General features: G+C 44.0%; 7 protein-coding genes across 12 annotated transcripts; 2 read left to right on the forward strand and 5 right to left on the reverse strand.

Moving 5' to 3' along the window:
• Positions 1 to 152: 152 nt before the first annotated feature.
• Positions 153 to 2,322, forward strand: LOC108147219 (sorbitol dehydrogenase). The gene is made up of 6 exons (XM_017273597.2): positions 153 to 289; positions 352 to 385; positions 1,115 to 1,584; positions 1,654 to 1,872; positions 1,932 to 2,053; positions 2,113 to 2,322. The coding sequence occupies exons 1-6, from the start codon at positions 236 to 238 to the stop codon at positions 2,294 to 2,296; spliced, it is 1,083 nt and encodes a 360-aa protein (XP_017129086.1). The 5' UTR covers positions 153 to 235; the 3' UTR covers positions 2,297 to 2,322.
• On the reverse strand, positions 2,307 to 4,412 carry LOC108147222. Its single transcript, XM_017273601.2, is given in 3 exon segments — positions 2,307 to 2,398; positions 3,089 to 3,387; positions 3,389 to 4,412. Coding segments are annotated over 2 exon segments (861 nt in total). The 5' UTR covers positions 3,970 to 4,412; the 3' UTR covers positions 2,307 to 2,398; positions 3,089 to 3,107.
• Positions 4,413 to 4,443: 31 nt separating this feature from the next.
• LOC108147220 (mitochondrial thiamine pyrophosphate carrier) lies at positions 4,444 to 7,170 on the reverse strand. 3 transcript variants are annotated; one of them, XM_017273598.2, is made up of 3 exons: positions 6,908 to 7,170; positions 6,561 to 6,816; positions 4,444 to 5,977 (listed from the first exon to the last, which is right to left on the reverse strand). In XM_017273598.2, exon 3 carries the CDS (start codon positions 5,874 to 5,876, stop codon positions 4,878 to 4,880), a length of 999 nt encoding a protein of 332 aa, XP_017129087.1. In that variant the 5' UTR covers positions 5,877 to 5,977; positions 6,561 to 6,816; positions 6,908 to 7,170; the 3' UTR covers positions 4,444 to 4,877. The 3 variants fall into 3 exon arrangements, with proteins under 3 accessions (XP_017129087.1, XP_017129088.1, XP_017129089.1); XM_017273599.2 differs by having other exon boundaries at positions 6,561 to 6,819; XM_017273600.2 differs by having other exon boundaries at positions 6,561 to 6,855.
• Positions 7,171 to 7,427: 257 nt separating this feature from the next.
• Positions 7,428 to 9,963, reverse strand: LOC108147313 (arrestin domain-containing protein 2). The gene is made up of 4 exons (XM_017273736.2): positions 9,695 to 9,963; positions 8,682 to 9,049; positions 8,091 to 8,625; positions 7,428 to 8,027 (listed from the first exon to the last, which is right to left on the reverse strand). Exons 1-4 carry the CDS (start codon positions 9,807 to 9,809, stop codon positions 7,666 to 7,668), a joined length of 1,380 nt encoding a protein of 459 aa, XP_017129225.1. The 5' UTR covers positions 9,810 to 9,963; the 3' UTR covers positions 7,428 to 7,665.
• Positions 9,964 to 10,848: 885 nt separating this feature from the next.
• LOC108147207 (arrestin domain-containing protein 17) lies at positions 10,849 to 23,581 on the forward strand. The gene is made up of 3 exons (XM_017273563.2): positions 10,849 to 11,376; positions 20,128 to 21,501; positions 22,127 to 23,581. The coding sequence occupies exons 1-3, from the start codon at positions 11,262 to 11,264 to the stop codon at positions 22,183 to 22,185; spliced, it is 1,548 nt and encodes a 515-aa protein (XP_017129052.1). The 5' UTR covers positions 10,849 to 11,261; the 3' UTR covers positions 22,186 to 23,581.
• LOC108147208 (GTP:AMP phosphotransferase AK3, mitochondrial) lies at positions 12,613 to 17,856 on the reverse strand. Of its 3 annotated transcripts, none has more exons than XM_017273566.2 (2): positions 17,794 to 17,856; positions 12,613 to 13,618 (listed from the first exon to the last, which is right to left on the reverse strand). In XM_017273566.2, the coding sequence occupies exon 2, from the start codon at positions 13,584 to 13,586 to the stop codon at positions 12,936 to 12,938; it is 651 nt and encodes a 216-aa protein (XP_017129055.1). In that variant the 5' UTR covers positions 13,587 to 13,618; positions 17,794 to 17,856; the 3' UTR covers positions 12,613 to 12,935. The 3 variants fall into 3 exon arrangements, with proteins under 3 accessions (XP_017129055.1, XP_017129054.1, XP_017129053.1); XM_017273565.2 differs by lacking the exon at positions 17,794 to 17,856 and adding an exon at positions 14,359 to 14,722; XM_017273564.2 differs by lacking the exon at positions 17,794 to 17,856 and adding an exon at positions 14,201 to 14,721.
• Positions 15,372 to 19,439, reverse strand: LOC108147206 (tetratricopeptide repeat protein 14 homolog). Of its 2 annotated transcripts, XM_017273562.2 has the most exons (8): positions 18,743 to 19,439; positions 18,465 to 18,676; positions 18,079 to 18,290; positions 17,794 to 18,012; positions 17,228 to 17,694; positions 16,852 to 17,149; positions 16,761 to 16,769; positions 15,372 to 16,608 (listed from the first exon to the last, which is right to left on the reverse strand). In XM_017273562.2, exons 1-8 carry the CDS (start codon positions 19,008 to 19,010, stop codon positions 15,471 to 15,473), a joined length of 2,823 nt encoding a protein of 940 aa, XP_017129051.2. In that variant the 5' UTR covers positions 19,011 to 19,439; the 3' UTR covers positions 15,372 to 15,470. The 2 variants fall into 2 exon arrangements, with proteins under 2 accessions (XP_017129051.2, XP_041565043.1); XM_041709109.1 differs by lacking the exon at positions 16,761 to 16,769 and having other exon boundaries at positions 18,743 to 19,432.
• Positions 23,582 to 23,917: the final 336 nt, after the last annotated feature.

Raw genomic sequence — 23,917 nt, forward strand, 5'->3', positions numbered from 1 at the left:
TCAACTTTCACAGATCATAGACTATATAACCGATTATAACTGTATTCCGGTCGAGGAAACCAACACACGCAAAAATGGGTAAAGAAGCTAATTTGAATACTTAGCTATTTATATAGTACACCACTATGAAATCCGACTTGCGAGCGCAGCATATCAAACGAATCGGATACTGAATTCAGTTCTAAATCGGCTTTCAAAGCAAGCAGGCGTGTTACGGAAAAAATCAGCAACAATCATGGCAACAGATAATTTGACAGCCGTTCTCCACGGAATCGAGGACCTGCGACTAGTAAGTTTAAACCGGAACTAAATTAGGCAAATGTTTGCCAACTACTAATTCACTTTGTGCAGGAGCAACGCCCGATTCCGGAAATTGCCGACGATGGTAAGTAATAAACGTATATTATTTGCAAATGCGGTCAAAATAATAGTATGTAGTTTAATAGCTTATGAAAAAATAAAATGAAAAAAGAATCAACTAAAAATACATATAATTATAAACATGCTATATGGGACATATATAAAAGTCCGTATGTATCAAAGATAAAGTTTTTTTTTTAATTTTGAATTTTAAACTGTTTATTAACGTATATTTAAAAAAAAGAAAGCACTATGAAAAATTAAAAAAATTAAAATCGTCCTATGCCATCAATACATTTTTTTAAACTCTTTTTACTATTATTGTTATTATTAATATTTAGACCGCAACTGTGCATACACACATTAAACATGTTAAAAAAGCATTATGTATTTTTATATTTTCAAGCCAGCAGATTTTTTTATAAAGATCTAATGCTATTTAATTAAGCCTTTTCACGTTTTATAACTATTGACAATTTAAATGGCTTTGATTAAAAAAGGTTTTTTATAATAGAAAATAGTTAAATACATTACTATTATATTTGATCCGATCAGTTAGGTTTTTTATGGTTTAAAAATTGGAAATGTATTTTTAAGTTTGAGGTATTTCTATACAAATTTTACAATTACTTTAAACTTAAATATAAATTTAAAAAAAAAAATATAACATGGTGTGTTTAAGAAGGTATTTTATAAAAGTTTACCTGATGTTTTATGACCTTAAATATATATAAAATGTCAACTAACTTTTTAGAGGTACTCCTGGCGATGGACAGTGTGGGAATCTGCGGCTCGGACGTTCACTATCTGGCTCACGGGCGCATAGGGGACTTTGTGCTGACCAAGCCGATGATAATTGGCCACGAAGCCGCTGGACTGGTGGCCAAGCTGGGCAAGAATGTGACCAACCTGAAGGTGGGCGACCGTGTGGCCATCGAACCGGGTGTGCCCTGTCGCTACTGCGATCACTGCAAGCAGGGCCAGTACAACCTGTGTGCCGACATGGTCTTCTGCGCCACGCCTCCCTACGATGGAAACCTGACCAGGTACTACAAGCATGCCGCCGACTTCTGCTTCAAGCTGCCCGATCACGTCAGCATGGAGGAAGGAGCCCTCCTGGAACCCCTGTCCGTAGGAGTCCATGCCTGTCGTCGCGCAGGTGTCGGTCTGGGCTCCAAGGTGCTCATCCTTGGCGCCGGTCCCATTGGTTTAGTCACCCTGCTGGTAAGATAGGCTATTAATATGACACGAAATAAATGTATTGCAGTTAAACGCATTGTATTTGCCAACTAGGCTGCCCAAGCCATGGGTGCTTCGGAGACCCTCATCACCGACCTGGTGCAGCAGCGACTGGATGTGGCCAAGGAGCTAGGCGCCACGCACACGCTGCTCCTGCAGCGGGATCAGTCCGCCGAGGAGACCGTCAAGGTGGTTCACCAGACGATGAGCGAGGTTCCGGACAAGTCCATCGATTGCTGCGGAGCCGAGAGCAGTGCCCGTCTGGCCATCTTTGTAAGTGGATTTATAATTTCTCATTATGGCTTTCCTGGACCAAAGACCCTTTCTTTTAGGCCACCCGCTCTGGAGGTGTGGTGGTGGTGGTGGGCATGGGTGCTCCGGAGGTCAAGCTGCCGCTGATCAACGCCTTGGCACGTGAGATCGACATCCGCGGAGTTTTCCGCTACTGCAATGAGTGAGTTATCAGCTGGATTCAGGGGTCATTAAAACTGCTGATTACTCCCAAAAATTCAGCTATTCCGCCGCTTTGGCTCTGGTGGCTTCGGGCAAGGTGAATGTGAAGCGTCTGGTGACGCACCACTTCGACATCTCGGAGACGGCTCAGGCGTTCGAGACCTCCCGCCGCGGCACCGGCGGCGCTATCAAGGTCATGATCCACGTCCAGCCGAGGGACGCCAACAACCCAGTAAAGTTCTAAATATACAGCCTTATCTTCAAACCGAACTAAGCGTACTGATTTCCGGTAATTTTGGTAAACATTTTGGGTGTCTAGAGCGATTCCAGACGTAGTTTGAATTCCCTGAGATTGAGTTGATTTGAATACAATTTGTTATATGAAAATGGTTATCAGAAAGATAAGGGACATTCAATGTTTCTGAATATAAAAAAAAAAAAAACAAAAAATAACTATTAAAGTTAATGTTTTAGGTAGAAGCATATTTTACTTCCAAGCTGTTAGGAATAGGACCAAAAAAATAAAGTTAACACTAGTACGTACTGTTGCGTTAAATCAAAAAATGTATTCTAAGAAACGACCATTAAGTGTCGTCTGAGTAAATACTTGTAAAGTATTGTTCAACGCCTAAAACTTGAAATATTAATTGGTTTTCGAATACAAAATCTAGCACATTAAACAGTGAGAGTAGTTTTTTTTAACTACCCTAATGTACATCCAAATAGCATTCATGTATTTTTATCTTTTCAAAGATAAGAATAAACAAAGAAAAATTATAACTTCCTTTGAAAATTAGTTCTTACAAAAGTTAACATTTTCTATATATTTTTCAAAATGCACTCAAAATATATTTGAAAATGTAATTTATCCTATCCTTTCCTACCATTCCGATGTAGACCACTAGTTGAATTATAAAGCCTGCGTCTTATTTTATTTCACTAATATATTTAGGTGGAAAGCTAGTTTCTTAAAAAATCCTTCGATACATGAAACTATTGGATTTAAATTGTATTAATAATTTTGTCTACGACTTACGATTAATAAATGGCTAGGTCTAAAACAAACATTTAATGAACTCTAGGGCTTCTTCTGGTCCCCTGGGCTCCCCATCGCCGTCATAGTCCCTCAGTTCCGGCTGCCTGTTCCGGGCAATGTAGCGCAGATAGCCACGAGTGCTCTCCAGCCGCGTTTGCAGCTTAATGTCCCAGCCATCGCGACGTGGCGAGGAGAAAATGGTAGAGCCGTGGCAGTTGATCATCTGCAGCCAGCGGGTGAAGCCCACGCCCAGGTATTGGTTCGCCTTGTCTACGACCATAATGGGCAGATCCTCGCTGGAGAAGGCGGACCAGTTTGCGCAGCTTCCGCTGCTGGATGGGCCAGTAGTAGCAGGCAGGGTCGTAGAGCATTACCAGCATGTCGCCGCTGCACTGCTCCCGGAGTTCGAAGTAGTTCCTTGGCGCTGAATCCTGTGCAGCAGTGGGGCCCACGACCACGGCCTGGAAGAGTTGCTCCTTCAGCAGCTGGTCGCAAAATTCTCTCAAGTACTTCGCGCTGACCAGCTTGTGCATTTCGTAGACTCGGCCCTCGCAATCCTTGCCATAGATCCGCGGGGGCAATCCCTTCCTGTAGCTGCCAAAGTCTTCCGGATTTAAATTACTATTGAACTGCGCTATGCTGGAAATGTCTCTCAGGCCGAAGAGAACCCGACCGGCGAACTGCTGTGCCACCTCATCGATAAGAGATTTCCACTTGTTCAGGTTATCACCGTGCCAATTGGCCGCGAAATGAAACGCCACCACCTGTGGCCCATCGAATGTGAAATTATCCGGCGGTGATTCCCCCGCCTTTCTCGCTGGTCTCCACAACAGCCACGGAATGAAGTTATTGTCAATGCTAAGGGTCCTCACAAGAGTCATTTCTTCAAGATATCGCAGTTATCAACTATCTTGTTGTTTTGAAAGAGATACAATTCTTTTTATACACGGCCGATACCCGGTAAATTTCACAACACAAAAAGCTCAGAAATGTGAGCTTTCCTTAACATTGTTTACGGTTTGAAATTTAACATAGGTGTCTACAAAGAAAAACTTTAACATTTCGTAGGAATGCGACCAGAAAACAATTGTTCAAATTAATATTCTATATTTCTGTTGATTTAATTAACTTAAACCAAGCGGGTATTGATAAATTTAAAGTCAAATTCAAACTAGTAGTCTCTAACAATCTAAAGTCAACACTATTTCAGATTTGACTTATTCCGTTTAAGTTAAGAGTTAAACTAAACCAATTGAAAGTTTATACATTCATGAGCCATAAAATAAAATACATGCAATTCATGTCTTACCACAAAAACATAAAACTTCCATTATTAAAAAAAAAACTAACTAAACTCGGTGATGTAGTCAGTTTTTATTAAAGTCCCTGAATATTTAAGTGTAATAAAAATAATTTAACGAGTAATGGGGCTACAGCCCTGTCATTTTCGTTTGGAAATTTAACAAAAGATAATCATAAATAATGATTTGAGTTTGGCTGAAAAGCGAAACGCTTCTGCTCGGATAACGGATTACAAACTAACATTTATATATAACTTAACATGTGTGCTAATTGTTTTTGTGTGTGTTTAAAGCGCTTAGATAAACAGAACCCCGTACGCATAACCGAAAACTAATCAACAGCTAGCCTATGCCTTAATATTATTTACGCACTGCGGTAAATATATATATAAAAATAGAAAATACAGTGCAGATTCTGAATCGGCGCACAAGGGCCTCGGGTGCCACAATGGGTTTGAGCCGCCATTAACCCCGACTCCAAACCTGACCTAGAATCGCACCTGCTTGAGCTTATCGTAAATGCTAAAGTACAGGGCTGTCGTCATGCTTGACTTGAGGAGTGTGGGGGCCACGCCCTTGTACAAGCCCCTCACGCCCTCCTGGCGCACGGTCAACCGCATGCAATCCCAGACTCCGTGGCACTGCAGCGTCTGTCCGAAGGTCTGGCGGTTCGACTCGAATCCCTGGATCTGTAGCCGTTTCTTGATCAGATCGAAGGGGTACACGATCGTCTTGGACAGCATGCCCGATGAGGCGCCCAGTCCAAGCAGCGTCCACGTGGGCAGTTGGCTGCGATCGCTGACCTCCAGGAAAGCACAAGCCCAGTCGCTGAATAGGCGATAGGCCATGAAGTTGGTGCCCATAAGCGGCGTGATTTGCAGCAGGGCGGAGGACAGACCGCGGTACATGCCGCGTGGGCCCTCGTGCCGCACAATCGCCGACACAGCCCTCGTTGCGTTCCTGTATCCTTTACTAGTGTCCTGGGCGATCAGCCGAGTGCGAATCACATCCAACGGCGTGGAAATGATCACCGCTGCTCCTCCGGCCGCAGCTCCACATAGGAAGTTAGACAGATGCTGGTGATCCGCCAGGTAATTGGTCTGCTTGGCCATCAGGCTCAGCTGTTCGTACGTCCAGAACTGGCAGATGCCGTACATGATGCTCAGCACCTGGGCGGGATTGTGGCCCTTCCAGAAGGCCAACAGCCCCTCCTCCCGATAGATTGTCTTCACCGCCTGACCGATGGATGTGTACTTGGAGGTAAAAGCTCCTGCTCCCTCCCTAAAACGACTTTTGCCCAGCGGTTCCACCTGCAGCTGGAAACGGATCTTGAGCACGTCCAGCGGTTGGCAGGTAGACCGAGTGATGGCCGCCGACAGTCCACCGGCCAGCATTTGATGAAGCTGCTCCCGCGTACTGTGCCTGCGCCGCGGGACGGGAGCTGTGGCTGCGGTTGCCTCGCTGCTCGAGCCTGTGGTTACCGCCATGTCTGCGTCGGAGCTGCTTTGGTTTTGCTTTTCGTGTGCGTATGTTTGCTCGTGCGGATTTCACTTTTATTGCTACGACTGCCAACTCTTCAATGGTATTTCTGTAAAACACAGAAACCCAGACAGGCGGAGACAACGTTATTACAGTCGAAATTCAGTAAATGCAAACACTAACTGCGGCATTCAATGTCAGAATTACTTTAAATAAGAATTAATTAGTTATTTATGAGACGCTTTGTATTTTTTAAAATGAAGGGTTCCCCTCTACCTAATAGTTCGAACAAAGGTGTGAATAATTGTGAAATTCCATAGCAATATAATATAAATATATTCTCGTTGAATTTGAAAAGCTATAGTCAGGTCAATAATTTATAATTAAATGTTTTTGAATATAATTACTCATAATGATTTCTAAAAGCTACTAAAATATAGCTGATTCAAAAATTGTTTGACATAAAAAAAGTAGTTAAAAATAGGTGTAAGACCAAATATGTTTGATTTTTAGAAAATCTCAGTTAGGGAAGCCCGACTGTAGCTTTCATTCAAAGTGCTTTAGAGGTGCGGCCGGGCGCTAACTCCGAATTGTTTACGCATTCATCAACTTGATGGCCAAATTGATGTGTCAAAATGCGTAGTCAGGAATTAGGAAATAGTAGGAGTGCATTTTCATGATGGGGAACTTACAAGTGTCATGCTCAACGGAGCGTGGGGATGCCTTTGCTATTACTTTACTATTATCTCTGTTATGCCCAAGTGCGCGGCAAATTCGCAGAGCTCTCGAAATAGACTCCAGGTTCAAATGGCCATTCATTGATTGACAAAAGTCTGGTGGGTATTCGGGTTTATCAGCGATTTCACTTTTTACCGCTTTTGTTGTTCGATGTCTCGTTGTCCGTTGTGCGTTGTCCGCTGACCGTTGTCCAGCCCCAAAATACCGATGCTGCTGGCCAGATAAAGAGACAAAGGCGGGGGGAACACGCTTGAGATTCGGTTGATGATTGCCTGTAGGTCGGGAGGCGGTCGGAACTCACCTGGAGCCGATGCGTCCGTTCGCGGGAAGAGTGCAGCAGTTACTGTGGCTGCGACGCTTCTTCATTACAGGCAGCGGCCCGTGGATTGCGTCAAAACTTTCTTTTTGCCAGGGGTTTGGGATTGTAATAGCCGCCGAGATGCCGTTGCAGTTGTGCGGCGATCCGCTGCCCAACCTGGCCACTTCCACTTCCACAAACTGGTTTTCCCAAGCCGAGCTCTGCTCTACTCCAACCACAACAACAAACCAAGTTACGTCGCCAAGTGCACGCAGTCAGCTGTTTGGGTCGTTGGAGATGAGCTTTCCATACAGTGACAACTATCGGTTATATGGAGCAGCTAGCCACAATAGCCAGAAAAGGCTAAGTACCCCTTTTGAATAGCTGACTTCGAGATTATGATATATCAATTCTATTAATGCCCTCATCCACACAATGTTTTAAATAAATTGCTTATCATTTTATGATTTTAGCAGTCATTGTTTAATAAATCTGATCACAAAAATTATTATTATCCCTGGTCCCGCAACACTTAATTTATGCTCTAGTGCATAATGCATATTTATTTAAATAAATTTAAATGTATTTTAATCATAGACTATTAATTAAAAGCCAGATTTGGCTTTAAAAAGCTATATATAAAACAGCTAAACAGCGATTTATCCGCAGCTGACACGAACATGGCGTTGCCACTTAGGCGCGCTTTTATGTTTATTAAAATGGCTTAAAAAGTAAAATACAAAACGGTTTATCAGTGGTCCCTATTTCCAGCCAATTCCGCCGGATTGAGCATCTGCTGGAGCACTGGGCGTGGGCTTATAGTCAGGTGGTATGCTGAACCCAAGCACCTCGAAATTGCCACCTGGAGCAGCAGCAGCGGCAGGAGTATTGGTCGGATATGGTGGGGATTTCTGTGAGGCTGTCGTCACAGGATTCGGTGTAAATTTAACAGGAGTGGCATGTGGTGCGCCCACCACATTGGGATAGAGACTGGGGGCATTAGCTGCCCCAATGGCTCCATTTGTTCCCGGCTTTCCGTCGAAGGGGTAGACGGGATATCGTGGCTTAAAGCTATTGGACTCGAACTGTTCGTCACTAACGTCTTCCTGGAAGTTGGGAGAACCTAGGCGGGAGACACAACCTTTTACCAACCCTTTCACGTCCCTTGTTTTTAATTAAAGCTCACCTGGATGAGAGTTTCCACTGGGCGAGGATTTCTCCGCCTCCTCTGGACCCTTATCATCGGCACTTCCCATCAGCGGCACTGTGCCAATGGTTAGTGGAAAGTCCACAACCAGATCCCCGCCTCCATGCAACTTGAAGGTCTTGGCAATAAAACGGAGTGTGTAGCCGACCCGAATAGGATCCTTTTCGCTTTGTGTGGATGGAGTGGTCGGTGGCACCATCAGGAACTCGTCGAACTTGGCCTTGTTGTGCTTCAGCACCTCACCGCAATGTTTGTCCGCCACCCTGGTTTCGGTGACCTTGAGCTGCTCCTTTGCCCCGGAGGAGTTGGCCCGATACGAAACGTTCTTGAGCAGACGCACCTTCACATCCATGCATTGCACATCCGACTGGTTGTCCAGCACCAGATGGAAGTGGATCTTTTGACCGGGCACGTAGGCTGAGTACGAGGTGCTTACGTCCATGATCATAGGTTTGTGGGCACCGAAGATCGAGCCCCACCAAAAGCTCTTTGACTCCAGACGCTTTAAGGGTTCCTAGAAAATATTTTCTTTATTAGGGTATCCAACCTTAAAGGAACAGGGTTACCCACCTTATACTCCTGACGCTTGTTCAGATCGTGTGGCAGGATCACCGAAAAGCACTGCTTGAAGGTATTGTTGTAGCGCACGGCGCGATCGATGGTCAGGGTGACCTCATGCTTGATCTGACCGTGGGCTCCATTAAAGGAAGTGGGCGCATTGGGCGGTATAGTGGTCCGGAAGGGAAAGACGTACTTGCCCATGGGCAGCTCCAGCTGGGATCCGCCGGCTTGCCCGTACACCGGCTGGTCAGTGCTATAGTAGACCTCGGTGGTGGTGTATGTCACCAGTGTCTTGGTTGGCTTCCCGTCCTCGCCCACCCGCTCCTCGCTCTCTTGCCATCGCGTCTCGCCGTAACCGTTTATGGTTATAAAGATCGCTGCAATTAATTTATCTGTACTACGGGTATGTAATTCAATTATGCATTTACTTTAATTGTAGTTGACCTAAGGCCTTTTATATACTCGGATGTAGTATTGTATTGGAAAATGGATCGGCAGTCACACAAAGCCTTTTCGTTCATTCACTAACAATAATTCCGAAAAAAATTTAATCATTACCATAACAAAACAAGAAAGAAAGCAAATTTCGGAAAGCCGAAGTTTATATACCCTTGCAGCTTTCATAAAATTAAATTTTCTTGAAAATGTGTTCAAACACATTGAAGCCATGATGATTTTTAGCTTAATTATTCTATCTCTATCTATCTCTATTTCTATTGGACGCAATTTCAAAATAAAACTAGTTTTATATCGCTATCAGATATCCGAAGCCAGTCAAGCGGCCACGTGTGTGTTGTATATAATATTATACTATATACACAATACATTTCGCCCAAACAGATCTACCGGCAACAGTAACAAAAGCATCGGACAACAGTACACCAACAATATTAATGACGACGCGACTACGCAACGAAAGTGGATGGGTATGGGCGTCTGAGTTTGAATGGTGGATGTATAGACATGACGTAATGGTATTGGGCCTATTAGAATACTGCGTCTTCCTCGTGTCTTTCACCTACATCGAATGGTTTTTGGACGCTCGGTGACCAGTTCCGCAGTGCCGGAGATTAGCTGACCGGCTTGATAGACCCCCAGGGGGTTGCTGTCGAAGGCAAAGGTCACCTTGCTGCTCATCTTCTCCAGAATTTGCTCCTTGGCGACGGTGTCAGGCGGTGTCGGGATATCAAGTTCCTTTGTTGGTTTGTATTGTTGATATAATAGTTGGGAGTGGTTGGGTTCGGGGGTCAGCGGAAATTCAGCTCGCGAGCACCGAACGCGAGCAGCTCTGGCTTAATACTGAATTCTCAAAAGCCACTGGCGAACTTGGAAGTGATTTTCCGTGTGCGAGAGTAACTGAGAAGGAGGAAGTGGGGCCAACAGGGGGAGGCTCACATAATAAAAATAACAAATAACATAATGTTTGCGTGTTGCTTCTTACAACCGTCTAGTTAAAAAGAATCAAATACTGTTCATTCATTCATTATCAAACATCAAACCACTATCTAGAATATGCACACTTTTTTTTTTGTTTTTAATATATATATTTATATATATTTACATATTAATGTATACCGTGCAGACACAAACAATGTTAATTTTCTGTTCTTTGCTCCGAGAAATGAAGATCTGAAAACAAGAACTTACTAAGCAAATATTAAATCAATCAAAATGATAACTGCATATCTATATGGTTTTTACTTCATCTAATTGTATCACTTGCGTAAAGTTAATCATTTCATTAATTCATTTAAATATCATCATTAATATCGCTTATAGCATATAGCTACCGTGGGAGTAATCAGAAAATTAACAAAAATAAATGGCACATTTTTTTTTTGTTTATTCTTTAAAGCATTAGTTTTATTAATTTTAAAACGATTTCATTTAGCTGCCATAGCTTCAATTTTTATAAAATTATACGTATAAATCGAAATTTAAAGAAATTGTTTCAAAACAAGCAAGTTTTGAAAAAAAAACAGATGATCTATATATATATATATATTTAAGAAACCACGAAAGTAGTCCTTTTTTGGCCTTTAAAGCCTTACATCCCTTAAAGCGGCATATATTTCCAACAATCAAATTCAAATTTTGCAAAATACGCGCTTCGCCTGGTCATCGGCAATATGGCAGCTCCGCGCAACAGCTGTTTCTGCTATCGGTCCTCCGCTCTCTGAGTTATCGAAAGAGCTGCAACTACAACAAAAGCGTAACTCTCGGGATCTCGTAAATTAATAAGAAATTTAATTATTCAACCCGCCAGCGTTCGGCAGCAGTCGAATTAAATTGGCCAGGGTGTGCGACAAACAGTTGTGGGCCATTGCAGTTAAATAGATTAGAGAGATTGCCGAAGAATTGGCCAGCGCGAAAAAAGCTCCCACTCGGCGCGGTCATTGTAGTAAATCGTATTGTTAACCGAGTGCGGGTGGTTGTGTTATACTAGTCTGCATATATTTTAAGTTAGCGGTGCAGTATTTCAACTATTCTATGTGGCGGCATTTTGATGACGAAATTATTTTTGGATAAGTGTTTGATGAGAGCGGGCAAATCGGAGGAATCATCATCATCATCATCAGCGGAATCGGAATGGAGAGCGAGCGGTTGCGAATCACGCTGGACAGCGCGGATCGGGTTTACTTCGCTGGCGACATAATTCGCGGCGAGATTTGGATGAATGTAAACAAGCGCACTAAAATACGCGGTAAGTTGTGCATTCCAAACCCAGGGCTTTCGTATTTGCCTGGAAATGCCATTTCAAAGCCCGGCTTGCATCATCCGTGACTCAGACCGCCTCAAAACACAGAAAGAAATGATTGTTATTTTTTAATGATTAATTTTATGGTTTTACATATGATACATGTGTATCAAGATATATTAAAATCATTCCTACAATTATTGACCTAAACCTGTGCTTGTATTACCAATGTAAACAGAAATAGATTTTATTTCTATCTAACAACAATCTCAAGGCGTGCAGTTGTTTTTTCTGTATTGTCAGCGGGTTTTAACTCATTGTTTGCCCAATAGCCAACTGGACTTTCGTTGCGGCCCCATTCGCTGAAACAAAGAACTCCATCAGTTAACAAAGCAGAGCGGCCATTTTATGGGGCCCCCTTACCCACCCTCCACGATACTGAGATTCTTGCCCGCAAATTCCTACAATTGCCTTCTGCACTCGCCTTTCATTCATCGATAAGCATTCAATTGCCGCCCCAATGCAATCCCAATTGAATATGCTTTCGTTCTTCACGAGCGCTGGCATTTGTTTCAGGAAATGCCAAACGCATCGCACGGGTGAGAGCGAGAAGACCAGAGGGTGGGGGCATGGCATGTGTGAGGAGAGGCCCACTATGTTGTCGTTCCGAAAATGCCATAATATGGGGCCAAGCGCAAAGTCAGGTCTAAACGAAAGAGAGGGGAGAGAACACTCTCAGCACAGCAAAGGCCAGAAAACAGACGATGATTTTTTTTAAATTTTGTAATATTTAATAATCGTTAGCATTAACAATTTAAACACACATAATATTAATAATAAATTCCAATAGGGTACTAATTCCACTTGGGGCTACCCCAATTTAATAATAAAGTTCTGTTCTTACCGATTACCTTATTTTTTATCCATCTGCCAATTCCCAATTATATGACCCTCCACTGTAGTACCAGCACCTCTCTGTTGTGATTTGCCATTGTGCAGGTGTGCGTGAGAATTGGCCAGCAGCTGGTCCGTTGCATGTGTGCGTTGGAGAGAGCGCAAGAGCGGGAGTAGATTAAAGGGAGCGCCACACTATCCCGCATCTTTCAAGTACTTTTGCGCTACGCTATGAAACGAGGGGCATTTGGGTGACAATCAGGTGAAGCCATACATGTAGACTTCACGCACTAAGCTAAAAATAGATGGACGGTGGTCCGTTAACTGCCCCAAAGTCAAAGTCGGCCGTTACGTTATCAGCGCAATTATAACAAACGCTATTTATTATCAGAGCACAGACTACAAGTACAAAAATACAAAAAAAAGGGGAGAGCTGCAAGACATTATTTTCATGACGGGAATGCTTTGTGTGGGAATATATGACGACAGCTGTCACATCGTAAGGCTTCACACTTACATTAATCAAACTTTTTCTCCTCGGACACGGCCTACAAACATACATATTACATACGTACTCATATGAATATAAATTTTAATATGTTATCCACTTAATCGAACACAGCAGTTTATTGTTAGTTTGTGCACAATGGGGAGAGTTTCGGGCTGTCCCATCACATGTTCATACGATCCCTTAGGAAGAGCTCCACTCGCGGCCAGATCTCCTTAGTCTTATTGCCCTTGAAGGTTGCGACCAGTCCCTTCTTTTCGTACCAGGCTATCACTGGCTTCATCAGTTCATCGTACAACTGCAGCCGCTTGGCCACCACATCGGGTTTGTCGTCCTCGCGCTGCGTTAGCGATTCACCCGTTACATCGTCTTTGCCAGGCACTTTGGGATCGTGGAACCCTATGTTGTATACACGGCCAGAGGGCGCGTGAATCCAGCGGTTTTTGACCCGGTCGATGATCACATCGTGTGGAATGTTCAGCGTGATCACGGCATCGATCTGTTCGCGGGCGGCCAGAGCCTCGGCCTGGGCAATGTTTCGCGGGAATCCGTCTAGGATGTAAGACTTGTTGCCCACCTCGGTTATCCGCGCCAGCACCGTCTTAGTTACGATCTCATCCGGCACCAGTTGTCCGTCGGCGATGTATTGCTTTGCCTTTTTGCCAAGATCCGTGTTCTTCACAATGTTCTGGCGCAGGATGTCGCCGGTGGAGATGTGAAGGCAGCCATAGGTTTTGACAATCAACTCCGAAATCGTTCCCTTGCCAGAGCCGGGGGCTCCGATTATCACAGTGCGAAAAATTTTCGTATACATGCCTTAGCTCTATTTCCTCTTTGTTTTGTGAGCTGGAAGATACAAGTTAAGATTTATACAATTATGCCCAACTTAACAAACTTAACCACAAAATTATATAAAAACATAAATATTTAAAGGTTTTTGTTTAGGGTTAAAATACAAAAGTCTTAATACAAATTCAGTTGTTAACCTCAATCGACTATCTGTATTGGCGAGATAAGATTATCAAGCACGCTAAAATTGTTTGATACACAACCGCTTAAGGTTATAGTTTTCGAACCAATAAATCCAAACACACAAATATTAAATTTATAACACTTGTCAGCTTTTGTGCCCGCAAATCAATATGCCACATGGCAACGAGTGTAGCGCACACAATCCCGAGAGCGGCAACAACAAACATAGGAGGCAAGCGTGGCTTTTCAGCCTTATGTTCTTTGTCTTCAAATAACCAGATATTTTTGTTGTCGCGCGCTTATCGTCCAAAGTCCACACGGAAAATTATAGAATAAGTTTCAATGTGGCGCGTGTTGTGTTTTCTGAGCACTTCTGCATTTCTGCAGTTCACTTGGCCTTGCACTTTTACTGGCTCTGTCTTTTGTTATGTAAAAATTAGCAGCTTGTAAAACCACCTTAATTAACACTTAGGCGGCACTTCGGTTTTTTGGGAAAATTTCGGGTGTCCGCCGTATCTCCGCAACAATTCTCGCCCGCGTACTAATTGTGCGATAACTTGTCGCCGTTAGTATTCTAATTTAGTGTCCGCAGCTGCGGCGGCTAATGTTTTTACTTGTTGTTCTGCTGCTGCCGGCTGGCGAATATCAAATGAAACAAGTCATTATCTTGTCGTGAATATTTGGCTCTTGTTGTTTAGCTCCCAGGCTTCCCTCTCTCTCTTTTTCTCTCTTTCTTGAATTCCCCAACTGACAGCCGGTTGTTTGCCTTCTCTTTTGAGTTACCTCTCTGCACAGAAAGTGCAGTGTAAATGGCAATTAAGGGGGATACACCCGCTGTCTCTCTTGCTCGCACGGCAGTTGCGCTCCCCACTTTTGGGGCTTTCTCTCTCTCACTGCGCGTCTATTGTGAATAACTGCAGTTTGGACTTTAATTTAGAATCTTCCATATGCAAAGCGTGTGGTATCTGAAATTTAAAACTATTTTAGGTTTATGCAACAACATTGATAGCTTTTTCAAAAGCTAGCGATTTATTTATTTTAAAAAGTATTACTCACATGTGTTATAATTATGAGCTACGATTTTTTTAAAGAATAAATCAATAGAATTTAAATTAAGAGGTGAGACCTGAACCGTACGTAAAAATGATACAAAATAGTTGGATTTTTCTTTCTTGAAAAAACATTTAAAATTATTATTATTTTATTCTATTCGGCTGCAATGTAAAATGTACAGGCGATCTAAAAATAAATTAAAAACAAGTTATTGAATATATATAACAATTTCTTTAGCTTTTTTTTTTAATTTCGGCCCGAGGTTGTGTGCTTTGTTTTATTTTGTTTCCAGTATGTTTTGATATCCTGCTGATATTGATTTCGACTTGCCTGCCTGAAGAAATGTACCCCCTAAAAACAAGTGATAAATTGTCAGAGAAAAAAGTCAACCTGTAAAATATTAAAGTGACATTTTTTAAGACTTACCAATCTTAAGACATCAACATTCTCACCAAATGAAAAAAAAAAAAACAAAAAAACCGTAAAAAAATCTAAATTTTCGATTTAGAGTTGTGTTTTAAAAAATGTACAAAAAACAGCATAGCTTACATTGATTTATGCATGCAAGTTGAAATTCGCTTCGAAAGCTTATTTATTTAGTGTTTGGAGAACACATTCGATCTTACAAGTTAGCATATCAAAATCAAATGTATGTTATCAGCTAAAAGGAAACTTAACACTCGTAGTACGTGTGGGCGTCGAAGATTTTAGTCCTGACCTCCTGGGTGGCCTCCACAAGGCCTTCTTTGCGCTCCTTGATCATTGGGTCCACTTGCTCGGCGCTAGACTTGGCATCGACCACGGCTTTTCCACTGCCTTTTCCCTCATTTGTAACGCTTTTCTCCGACGGAGCAGTCGATGGGTTATTCTCCTCTTTGCCATTTGGTGTGTCCACAACGCGGGAAACGCTGCGTGTATCATGGTTATACCAGGAGTACTTGCTGCGGTTAGGCACGGCAGAGCCACGCCCACGGCCCCTACCCCTCGGTGGGTAGCGGGATTGGTGGCGGCGCGGACTCAGGCTGCGGGAACGTGAACGTGAACGGGAGCGACTGCGCGAGCGGCGATTGCGGGTAGCAGGCGAAGGCGTGCGTCGCGGCACAAACGGAGAGGGCGTCCGGCGGGACTTAAAGGGCGAGGGCGAACGCCTCGGCACGAAGGGCGATGGCGTCCTGCGGCGATGGAATGATCGCGAACGGCGATCTCGTCGGCTGTCGTAGCGCCTAACCACAAATCGGTTGCCATAGCGGCGTGGCGAGAAACTGCGCGAACGCGAAAAGCTGCGGCGGCGGCGCGATCGCGACCTGCTTCTCGACCTGGATCGGGAGTCGGAACGCGACCCACGCCGCCGGCTGCTCCGGTGCCGCGAGCGCGAATTCCTGCCACGACGACGATGGTGCGAGCGACTTCGCGAGCGACTTCTACTCCGACTCCGGCTGCGCGAGCTGCTGCTCCGACCAACTCTCAAGGGTTCCGCTGGCGCCGCCAGACGAAGCATTCCCAGCTTGTCCATCTGCAGCGGTCGCTTCTTGATCTGAAAAGAGAGCTTGGGCGCCGGCTCCGGCGGTTTCTTTTGCTCATGGTATTTGGGCGCCGCCAGAGGATGTTCGAATCCCAATCCAGAAGCGGCGGCCGCATGACGCGATGTGCTGGGTCCCATGGTGTCAAAGTTAGATCTTTTCGATGGAGCTGGTGTTTTTTTCATCGGCGGCGGAGCAGGTGGCGGTGAGTCTCCTCCTTTGCTGGCTCCTTGTAAATAGGTTTTGATCTTGGCCTTAAGTTCCGTCTCGTTACTTGCGCTGTTCATAAGCCTAAAAGCAACACAAAGCAGGGATAATAAATCCGTATTTTCATAGATTTAACTGTACTTATACCCCACAATTAAATTGAACATTTTAATTTGTTTAATTTCATGTGAGATGCAAACACAGCTTTGGTGTTAAGCTAAATTCCCGGTACATACTTGTCTTGCCTATCACAGTGGGTTAAGCATGGAGATCTCAAGAAAATGTATATTTTTTGTGCAAGGAAGCATCTTTTGCTGCAACACTCACCTGAAGGCCTCCTGAAAATCCATCTTCTTGAGCAGTTCCATGGGATCCTCGTCCACAGACTTGGTCTTGGACCTTCTCCTCTCCTTCTTGTCCTTTTTTTTCTTGCCCTTCTTCTTGGCCTTCTTGTGCTTGCTGGCCTCGCGTAGGAGCTTCCGCACACTGGACATGGTCTCATCGTCATCCAGACGGAATTCATTGGCCTTCTGGGCATCGATGACGGCCAACTTTTCCTCCCCCGGTGGTTGAATCTGGTTTTGGGCATAGAAGGGCTGACTGATGTTGCTCTTAGCCTTGCCAGCTACAATGGGGAATAGGTTATCGATTGAAGAGGTGGAACGCAGAGGGATAAACCCTGAATCAGTGGACATGTACTCACCCTGATCCTCGCTTTCACTTTCACTGGCACTGGATGAGCTGGATTCGTCCGACGAGTGGTTACCGGTCAGGTTGATAAGCTCGGTGCTTAGTCTATTCTTACCGTCACCACTTCGCTGCAGTGCGTCCAAGGACTGACGCGCCTCCTCGTGCTGTGGCAGCAGATTCAGACAGTCGCTGTATGCCTTGACCGCCTCGGGAATGCGGTTCTCCTCCTCATAGCTGCGACCCAGGGCCACCAGCGTTTCGCCCATATACTTGCGCGCGTTCACGTGGTACTTGTTGAGGTGCAGGGCCTTCTCGAAGTCTTGCAGCCCCTTGAGGAAGTTTCCGCGGTTCGCGTAGAGGGCACCGCGGGCCACCAGACCCTCAACATTGCGCGGATCAATGTTCAGAGCTTTGTTCAGGCACTGAAAGGCCTCGACCTGTTGGCCGTTCTTAAAGTGTTCGATGCCATCAGCCACGGAGCTGATCACCGGCCAAGCAACGAAGGTGTTGGGTGCAATAGGGTGTGTGAATGATGGAATGGAATACACTCTAAAGTCTGAAGTCTGAATTAAAACTTACCGGAAGGCCCATTGGGATGCCTGCTTCTGGCGCAGCTCTGCTGCGTTCTCCGCCTCCGGGAATCCGCCCTTCAAATGGCCCATTAGCGAAAGATTCTCATTGGGCTGCAAGCCATTTAGCTGAAACAGCAAATCGTAGTTGGGGTTTTCGAACTTCAGGGCAGCGTTTAGCTCATCCTCGTAGTGTTTCACAGAAGGATGTTCAAGATTGTGGATTTTACTAAAGGAAAAGCGTTGGTTAAGTAGGGTTCGAAGCTGGTTTTCCCTCGATAACTCCCCGTATTACCGATAATACTTGGGCAACTCGTTAAGGTCGCATAAACCAAACTTCAATTCCGGCGATTTGTTGAACATGCCAATCATGTTTAGAGTGAGACGCTCGGTATCCGCAGATATGATGTTGATCTCGCAGCGCAGGATGTCATTGAGGGCAAAGGTGCGCGCATTGCCCTGTTTGTCCAAGGGCAGTGGACCCCAATAGTCCTGTAGAATCATGGCCTACAATGGTGCAAAGATTAGCTTTTATAGTTACATTTTCTTAGGTTTAAAGTTGGTATATTGGTATATTTTGATGTAGGTGTGTTGCTCAATAAGAGACAGTTTAAAGTGCTATACCGGTATTATCAATATAGTCTGTATAGTCTGTTTGGTTTTAGAGGGACCTGCTTTTACCTTGATGGGCATGTCGGCCAGGTAGGCGTGCTTGGGCTCAGCGGTGCAGAGTGGCTTCACCATCAGCCGGTTGCCATTGGCCAGCCGTGTCACCTGGGTGTAGATGACGTCGCCTTGCTTCAGGGCAGCCAGGCGGTGGGCCCAACCCTTGCGTTTGTCCTTTACATTGAGAAAGAACTCGAAGGGCGGCAGCTGCGGCATATAGGTGTTGCCTAAAACGAGGTTAAAAAAAAGAGGTTAGCCCCACTCCCCATATATACTCATGCCGGTAACCTAACCTTGGGCCAGCACCGAATCCTCCATAACGTTGGCCACCAGACTGCGATCGTACAGATCGGTGGCCTTCCGCGCCAGAAACTGGTGCATCTTGAGCCGCTTGGCCCGCTCCTGGAAGGTGAAGAACTTCTGGCGCTCCTGGTAGACCCCATAGTTCACCTGGGTGAGGCCCATCAGCCTCAAATCGTCAATGCCCCGCTCATCGTCCCAGATCTTTTGCAGCGGCTGGCCGTGGAAGCCCAGCGCATGGCCAATGTACTCGAAATTCATGTTTGCAGCGACGCCAATTCCGCTTTACACCATCTCAAGTTAAGGTCTCTTTACAGGGCAAAGAGAACGGGTGGAAAAAGCCCCACACTTTAATCAGGCAAGGAAATGTCGGCACCGGTCTGGGGTATGTTTGACAACGCAAACTCGCTTTTGGTGGTCGTCGAACTAGGAACACAGAAGACCCGTGCTATATTCCTTAATTACCGCACACTTATGTTTTGTTTTGCAAAGCAATATAGAATTAAATTAGTTTAATTGAAAAGAAATTAATTTTCTTGTTGGGCTGCTAAGTAGAGGTGGAAAAACACCGATATAGACATCGATGTTTTCAAAACATCGGTTCCATCAATGTTTAGCGGTGCAGCATCGATGTTTTTCCATCTCTACTCTGCTCTTCCTCCGCCCCAGCGCTGCCTATGTTAGATAAATGTTAGCAAAACTATACTCTACTTAGAAATGTTAGGAACATATATGTTAGGAAAAACCCCGATATTAACATCGATGTTATCGAAGTAGCCGGTAGCTATCGATTGACGCGGTTGGTGTCTCCGCTACTTGCATGTTTTCATATCTAATGTGTAATGACAAACTGGTCACACTATTTCAGTTAAGCGATAAATTACAATGGATGTAAAGTCATTCTGTAAAATGCATGTAGAAGTTGTTGGTTCCACCCAAAGGTGTCGCACGCCGTCATAATAGGCTAATAACTTATCGATTGTCGCGGTTGCTGTCTCCGCTATTGGCAGGTTTTCAGATCTAATCGGTAATGACATGTAGAAGTTGTTGGTTCTGTATGCAACCCATAGATGTCGCACGTCGTCATAATATGCTAATAACCTAATAGAATTAAGATATATCGTGAGCAACGAGCTGCTCTCAACCTCAAGCAGCTAAGAGATTTAGTTGACATCCTCGGCTGAAAACGGGTTCACGCCATCTCCTAAGGAAATATATCCTTGTCTAGAGTGGCTAATTGAGCGGCTGCCTTTTAAAATGACTTTAAAAACACCAGTGAGTATTGATCAAATATTTTGTTTTTGGGCGAAATCTTAAATCTTACCTTACGTTAATTTAAACTCTATTTTAATTCTCTTTAACTCCCGCCTCGTTGCAGCGATCAAGGTGCAGGTCACCGGCAAGGGCAAGTGCAAGTGGATGGAGATCCTGCGCAAGAACTCGAACAACAACGAGTACTCCCGCAGCCTGTTCTACACGAGCAAGGAGGTGTACGAACACAGTGAGACACCACTGCCGGATTTCGAGCCGCGTGGCCTGGAACTCTCGCCCGGGGAGCACACGTTCATCTTCGAGGTGGCGCTGGGTCGCCAGCTTCCTTCGAGCTTCAAGGGCAGCTATGGCGGCATCAAGTACAAGATGCGCGTGCTCATCCAGCGACCCTGGACCTTCGACGAGCGGCACACCATTCCGTTCACCGTGGTGAAGAACATGCCGCTGCAGCCGTCGCAGCGCAGTGTGCCCAGTTCACTGGAGAAGCAGGTGACCAAGACGATCAGTTTGTTCGGCACACGGCCGATCACCTTGCTCGCCCTTCTGCCGGAGGACTTTGCGGTGCGGGGCGAGCCGCTGCGGATCTGCGCCACTGTGATCAACAACAGCACAACCGCAGTGGAGAAGCTGCGCTTCAGTGTCCTCCAGTACGTCACCTACTACAGCCATGTGCCGCTGCGGGTGCAAAAGGTGGAGTGCATTGCGGTGGCCACCAAGGAGACGGGTTCGGTGCAGAAGAAGACCGAGCGGAGCTTTGCCCACGAGCTGCTGCTGCCCGAAGGGGCTCAGCCCACGGATGAGCAGATGAGCGGCGTCATCACCATCGTCTACGAGTTGCGCGTGGAGGCGGTGCTGCGGGGATTCTTCAAGAACTTGATACTAAATCTTCCGTTCAAAGTCTACTCTCAGGACACTTGCAACAGGCTGAGTTCACTGCGTCCGCCGCCGCCACCGCGGCCAGACGATGGTCCACCCGGCCCGGATGCGGGCTCCGGCAATCCCTTCGAGCCTGCCCTGCCCGTCTACCCCTCGCTAGACTCCTCCATTGGCTCGCCGTCCCACTCCTCGCAGTTTAGCGAGTGCAGCTCCATCAACTCGATAACCTCTGACTCCTCGGCGGCCACACTGAGTCCCGCCGTCGGCGCTGGTGCCGCGAACATGGAGCTCTCCTACACCTCGGGCTCGCAGTCCTCGCAGTACGGCAGTCCCTCGGCCAGAGCCAGCTTGCGCAGCTCCAACGTGCCCTACATGCCCTACTCGTCAAGTCCATTGATGGTGCAGTCGTATCCGCCGCCGCACCTTCCCACCTACCCGCTGCCGGAGTCGCCGCAGTACTCGCTCCTTGCCTTGACACCGCCACCCACTGGAGTATCTGCTCCGCCAGGAGGAGCAGGAGCACCGGGATACAGCCAACTTCCATCCACCTCGGCCTCAGCTTCGTTTCTGCAGCCTCGCCAGGCGCCTGGAGCTCATGAGCTGCGTAAGTTACGATGACAACTCCATTTTACCCACCTGGTTTATTATTTATATTTATTTATTTGTGGTTTCCCTGTGATACAAGCATATAGCCTAAACTTACTGCAACAGTCAAAAGGTATTACATTATATAATATATTCATTTAATATACTAGAATTGGCTTCTAATTGCAGTTTGAATTGTCTAAAATTCCTTATATATTTTTTATGAAGTAGACGTAAGAAAATAACGCTCCGAGTTCAGTTCGTTTATTCCATATATTTATTAAATTGTTGGTTAGTGTAGAATTGGAAAATCTAAGAGTCTGGTACAAAGATTTTATGTGCCAAAAATGGAATGTGATCCCTATTCTTTTATTGCAAATACATAGCTAGCTATGTCATTAAAACATACATTTCATTTGTGACGGTCTAGATATCTACAATATTATAATTAAATTAAAAATTTAGAGTTACGTTATTTGTATATCATCGGTTTTAATAAGGCTCCGATTTTCCCATGCTTAACGAGGGTGTTTAGAATAATATTGTCTGCTCCGGACCATTGGTTATTTTCGTTTTATACACCTAATTATTAATTAACAAGTGGTAAACAATATTTCTAGCAAGCTCTTATCTCTGTATTTCAGCACCTTCCTATGAAGAGCTCTTCGGCCTGGCCAACGCACCTCCGGGAACTCCAAAGTAAGGAGTGCGAGAGACAGTCCTGAGCAGCCACCCAGTTACGTCCAAGCTTTGCCTAGACATAGAGCTTCAGGTTTACTTTATAGTGTTATAGAGTATCACAATATCAAATATGACTTAGACCGCCTTCGCTTCGAACACAAATATTAAGCAATTTGTGCACAACTCAAACGCACACTTTAATATATGGTTTTCTTCCGCTTTAATCTTCCATGCGAAAGTTATATTTTGACGCACATTTAAATTAATGTCTTCGTTTGACCTAATTTTAAAGTTAGGTTTGGACAAGGCAAATAGTTTCTTTGGTACAAGTTCTGAAACTCAAAAAGTTGTGCAATACTTTCTGGAAATTATGTACAACTGGTTGTACAACCTTTTTTTTCTTTAAATGTATGAATACACATACATATATCACCTTTTTAAATTAATCAATACAAATTCATATCACCATTGTCCGTTCTTAAATGTTTTCTACAAAAGCACAAATAGCTTTAAAAAAATAATAAAAGAACACGTTTGCTTATGATTGAGTTAAATATTTGGAATAAAATATTTAAAAATTTAATAGTTAACGTTAAATGCTTATGACCACTTGTAAGCGTATTTGCCTTGTCCACCAATTGACAACCAACCAATAAGGAAACCAAGCTACTACAAATATGAATACCAATTATATACGAACCAATTCTATATTAGATAAAAACGAATTTTTTCTTATTAATTAATTTTCTTCAGTCTAATGAATTTATTATTATTAACTTTGAAAAGTCTGTCTTGAATATCGAGTATAATTTAAATGCCGCCCTTACCCAGATAGCCAAACTATGTGCATTTCTAGGAATGAAATTTGTTTTAAATCTCAAAGACTCATGAGTATTTATCTCACTACTCACCATAACTCGAAACATATTTGTAACCCGCCTATTTATCTTTCATCTCTTATTTGTTCACGTCCCCATTTCCAAAGATTTAGTCTCAATGAAATTCTATACCAAAACAGGTCTTACAACACTATTTATTTTTCACACTTCATAATATGTTTAGCATTTAAGTACTTAAGCACGAATCAAATATTTTGAAAGATAGATTGGTTCTTTCAAGCCAGAAGAATCATTGATCAATAAGCTTTAGTGCCTCTGTATGATGAGTAAATCGAATGGTTATCGTTGTTGAATACAAATGTACCGATAAACAATTTTTATACACACATTGTATAAACAAGTCATCGTTCGGAAGCAATGTCAACTTTTAGTTTTAAGCGCACAAATGCATATTATGTACGATCAAACGATTTCGTTAAGGTGCTTTACAAATCACTATTTTTGGATACCAATTTTTTAGTTTTTTTCGAATTTAGTGCAAGTTGACTAAATTTAAATATAATTTACATAATGGAATAACTGAATAAAATGTTTATATAAATACCAAAAGAAAGACTATTATGAGGATTAAATTCGGGATAAGGAACATTGCCAGGTATTTTCAAAAATTTTTTTTGGCCAAGTTTTAACCAAGAAACCTAATTGTGGTCTTATTTTGCTTCTTTTCCAAAGTGTTATTACGATTTCCAATGACTTATACGATAAATTTCGCCAATTTCGAATAAACCGAATCAAATAATTTGTTGGGCTTTATCTTAATTACTTCTTTATAAATCCGTAGTGTTTAAGTAAAACCTATATGTTTGTAGGTAAAATGGGATTCAAACTACTGTTAAAGCAGGTCATGTTACTACC

Source organism: Drosophila elegans, unplaced genomic scaffold, assembly GCF_018152505.1.
Source record: "Drosophila elegans isolate 14027-0461.03 unplaced genomic scaffold, ASM1815250v1 contig_476, whole genome shotgun sequence".
In the NCBI taxonomy this organism is placed as follows: Eukaryota; Metazoa; Arthropoda; class Insecta; order Diptera; family Drosophilidae; genus Drosophila; species Drosophila elegans.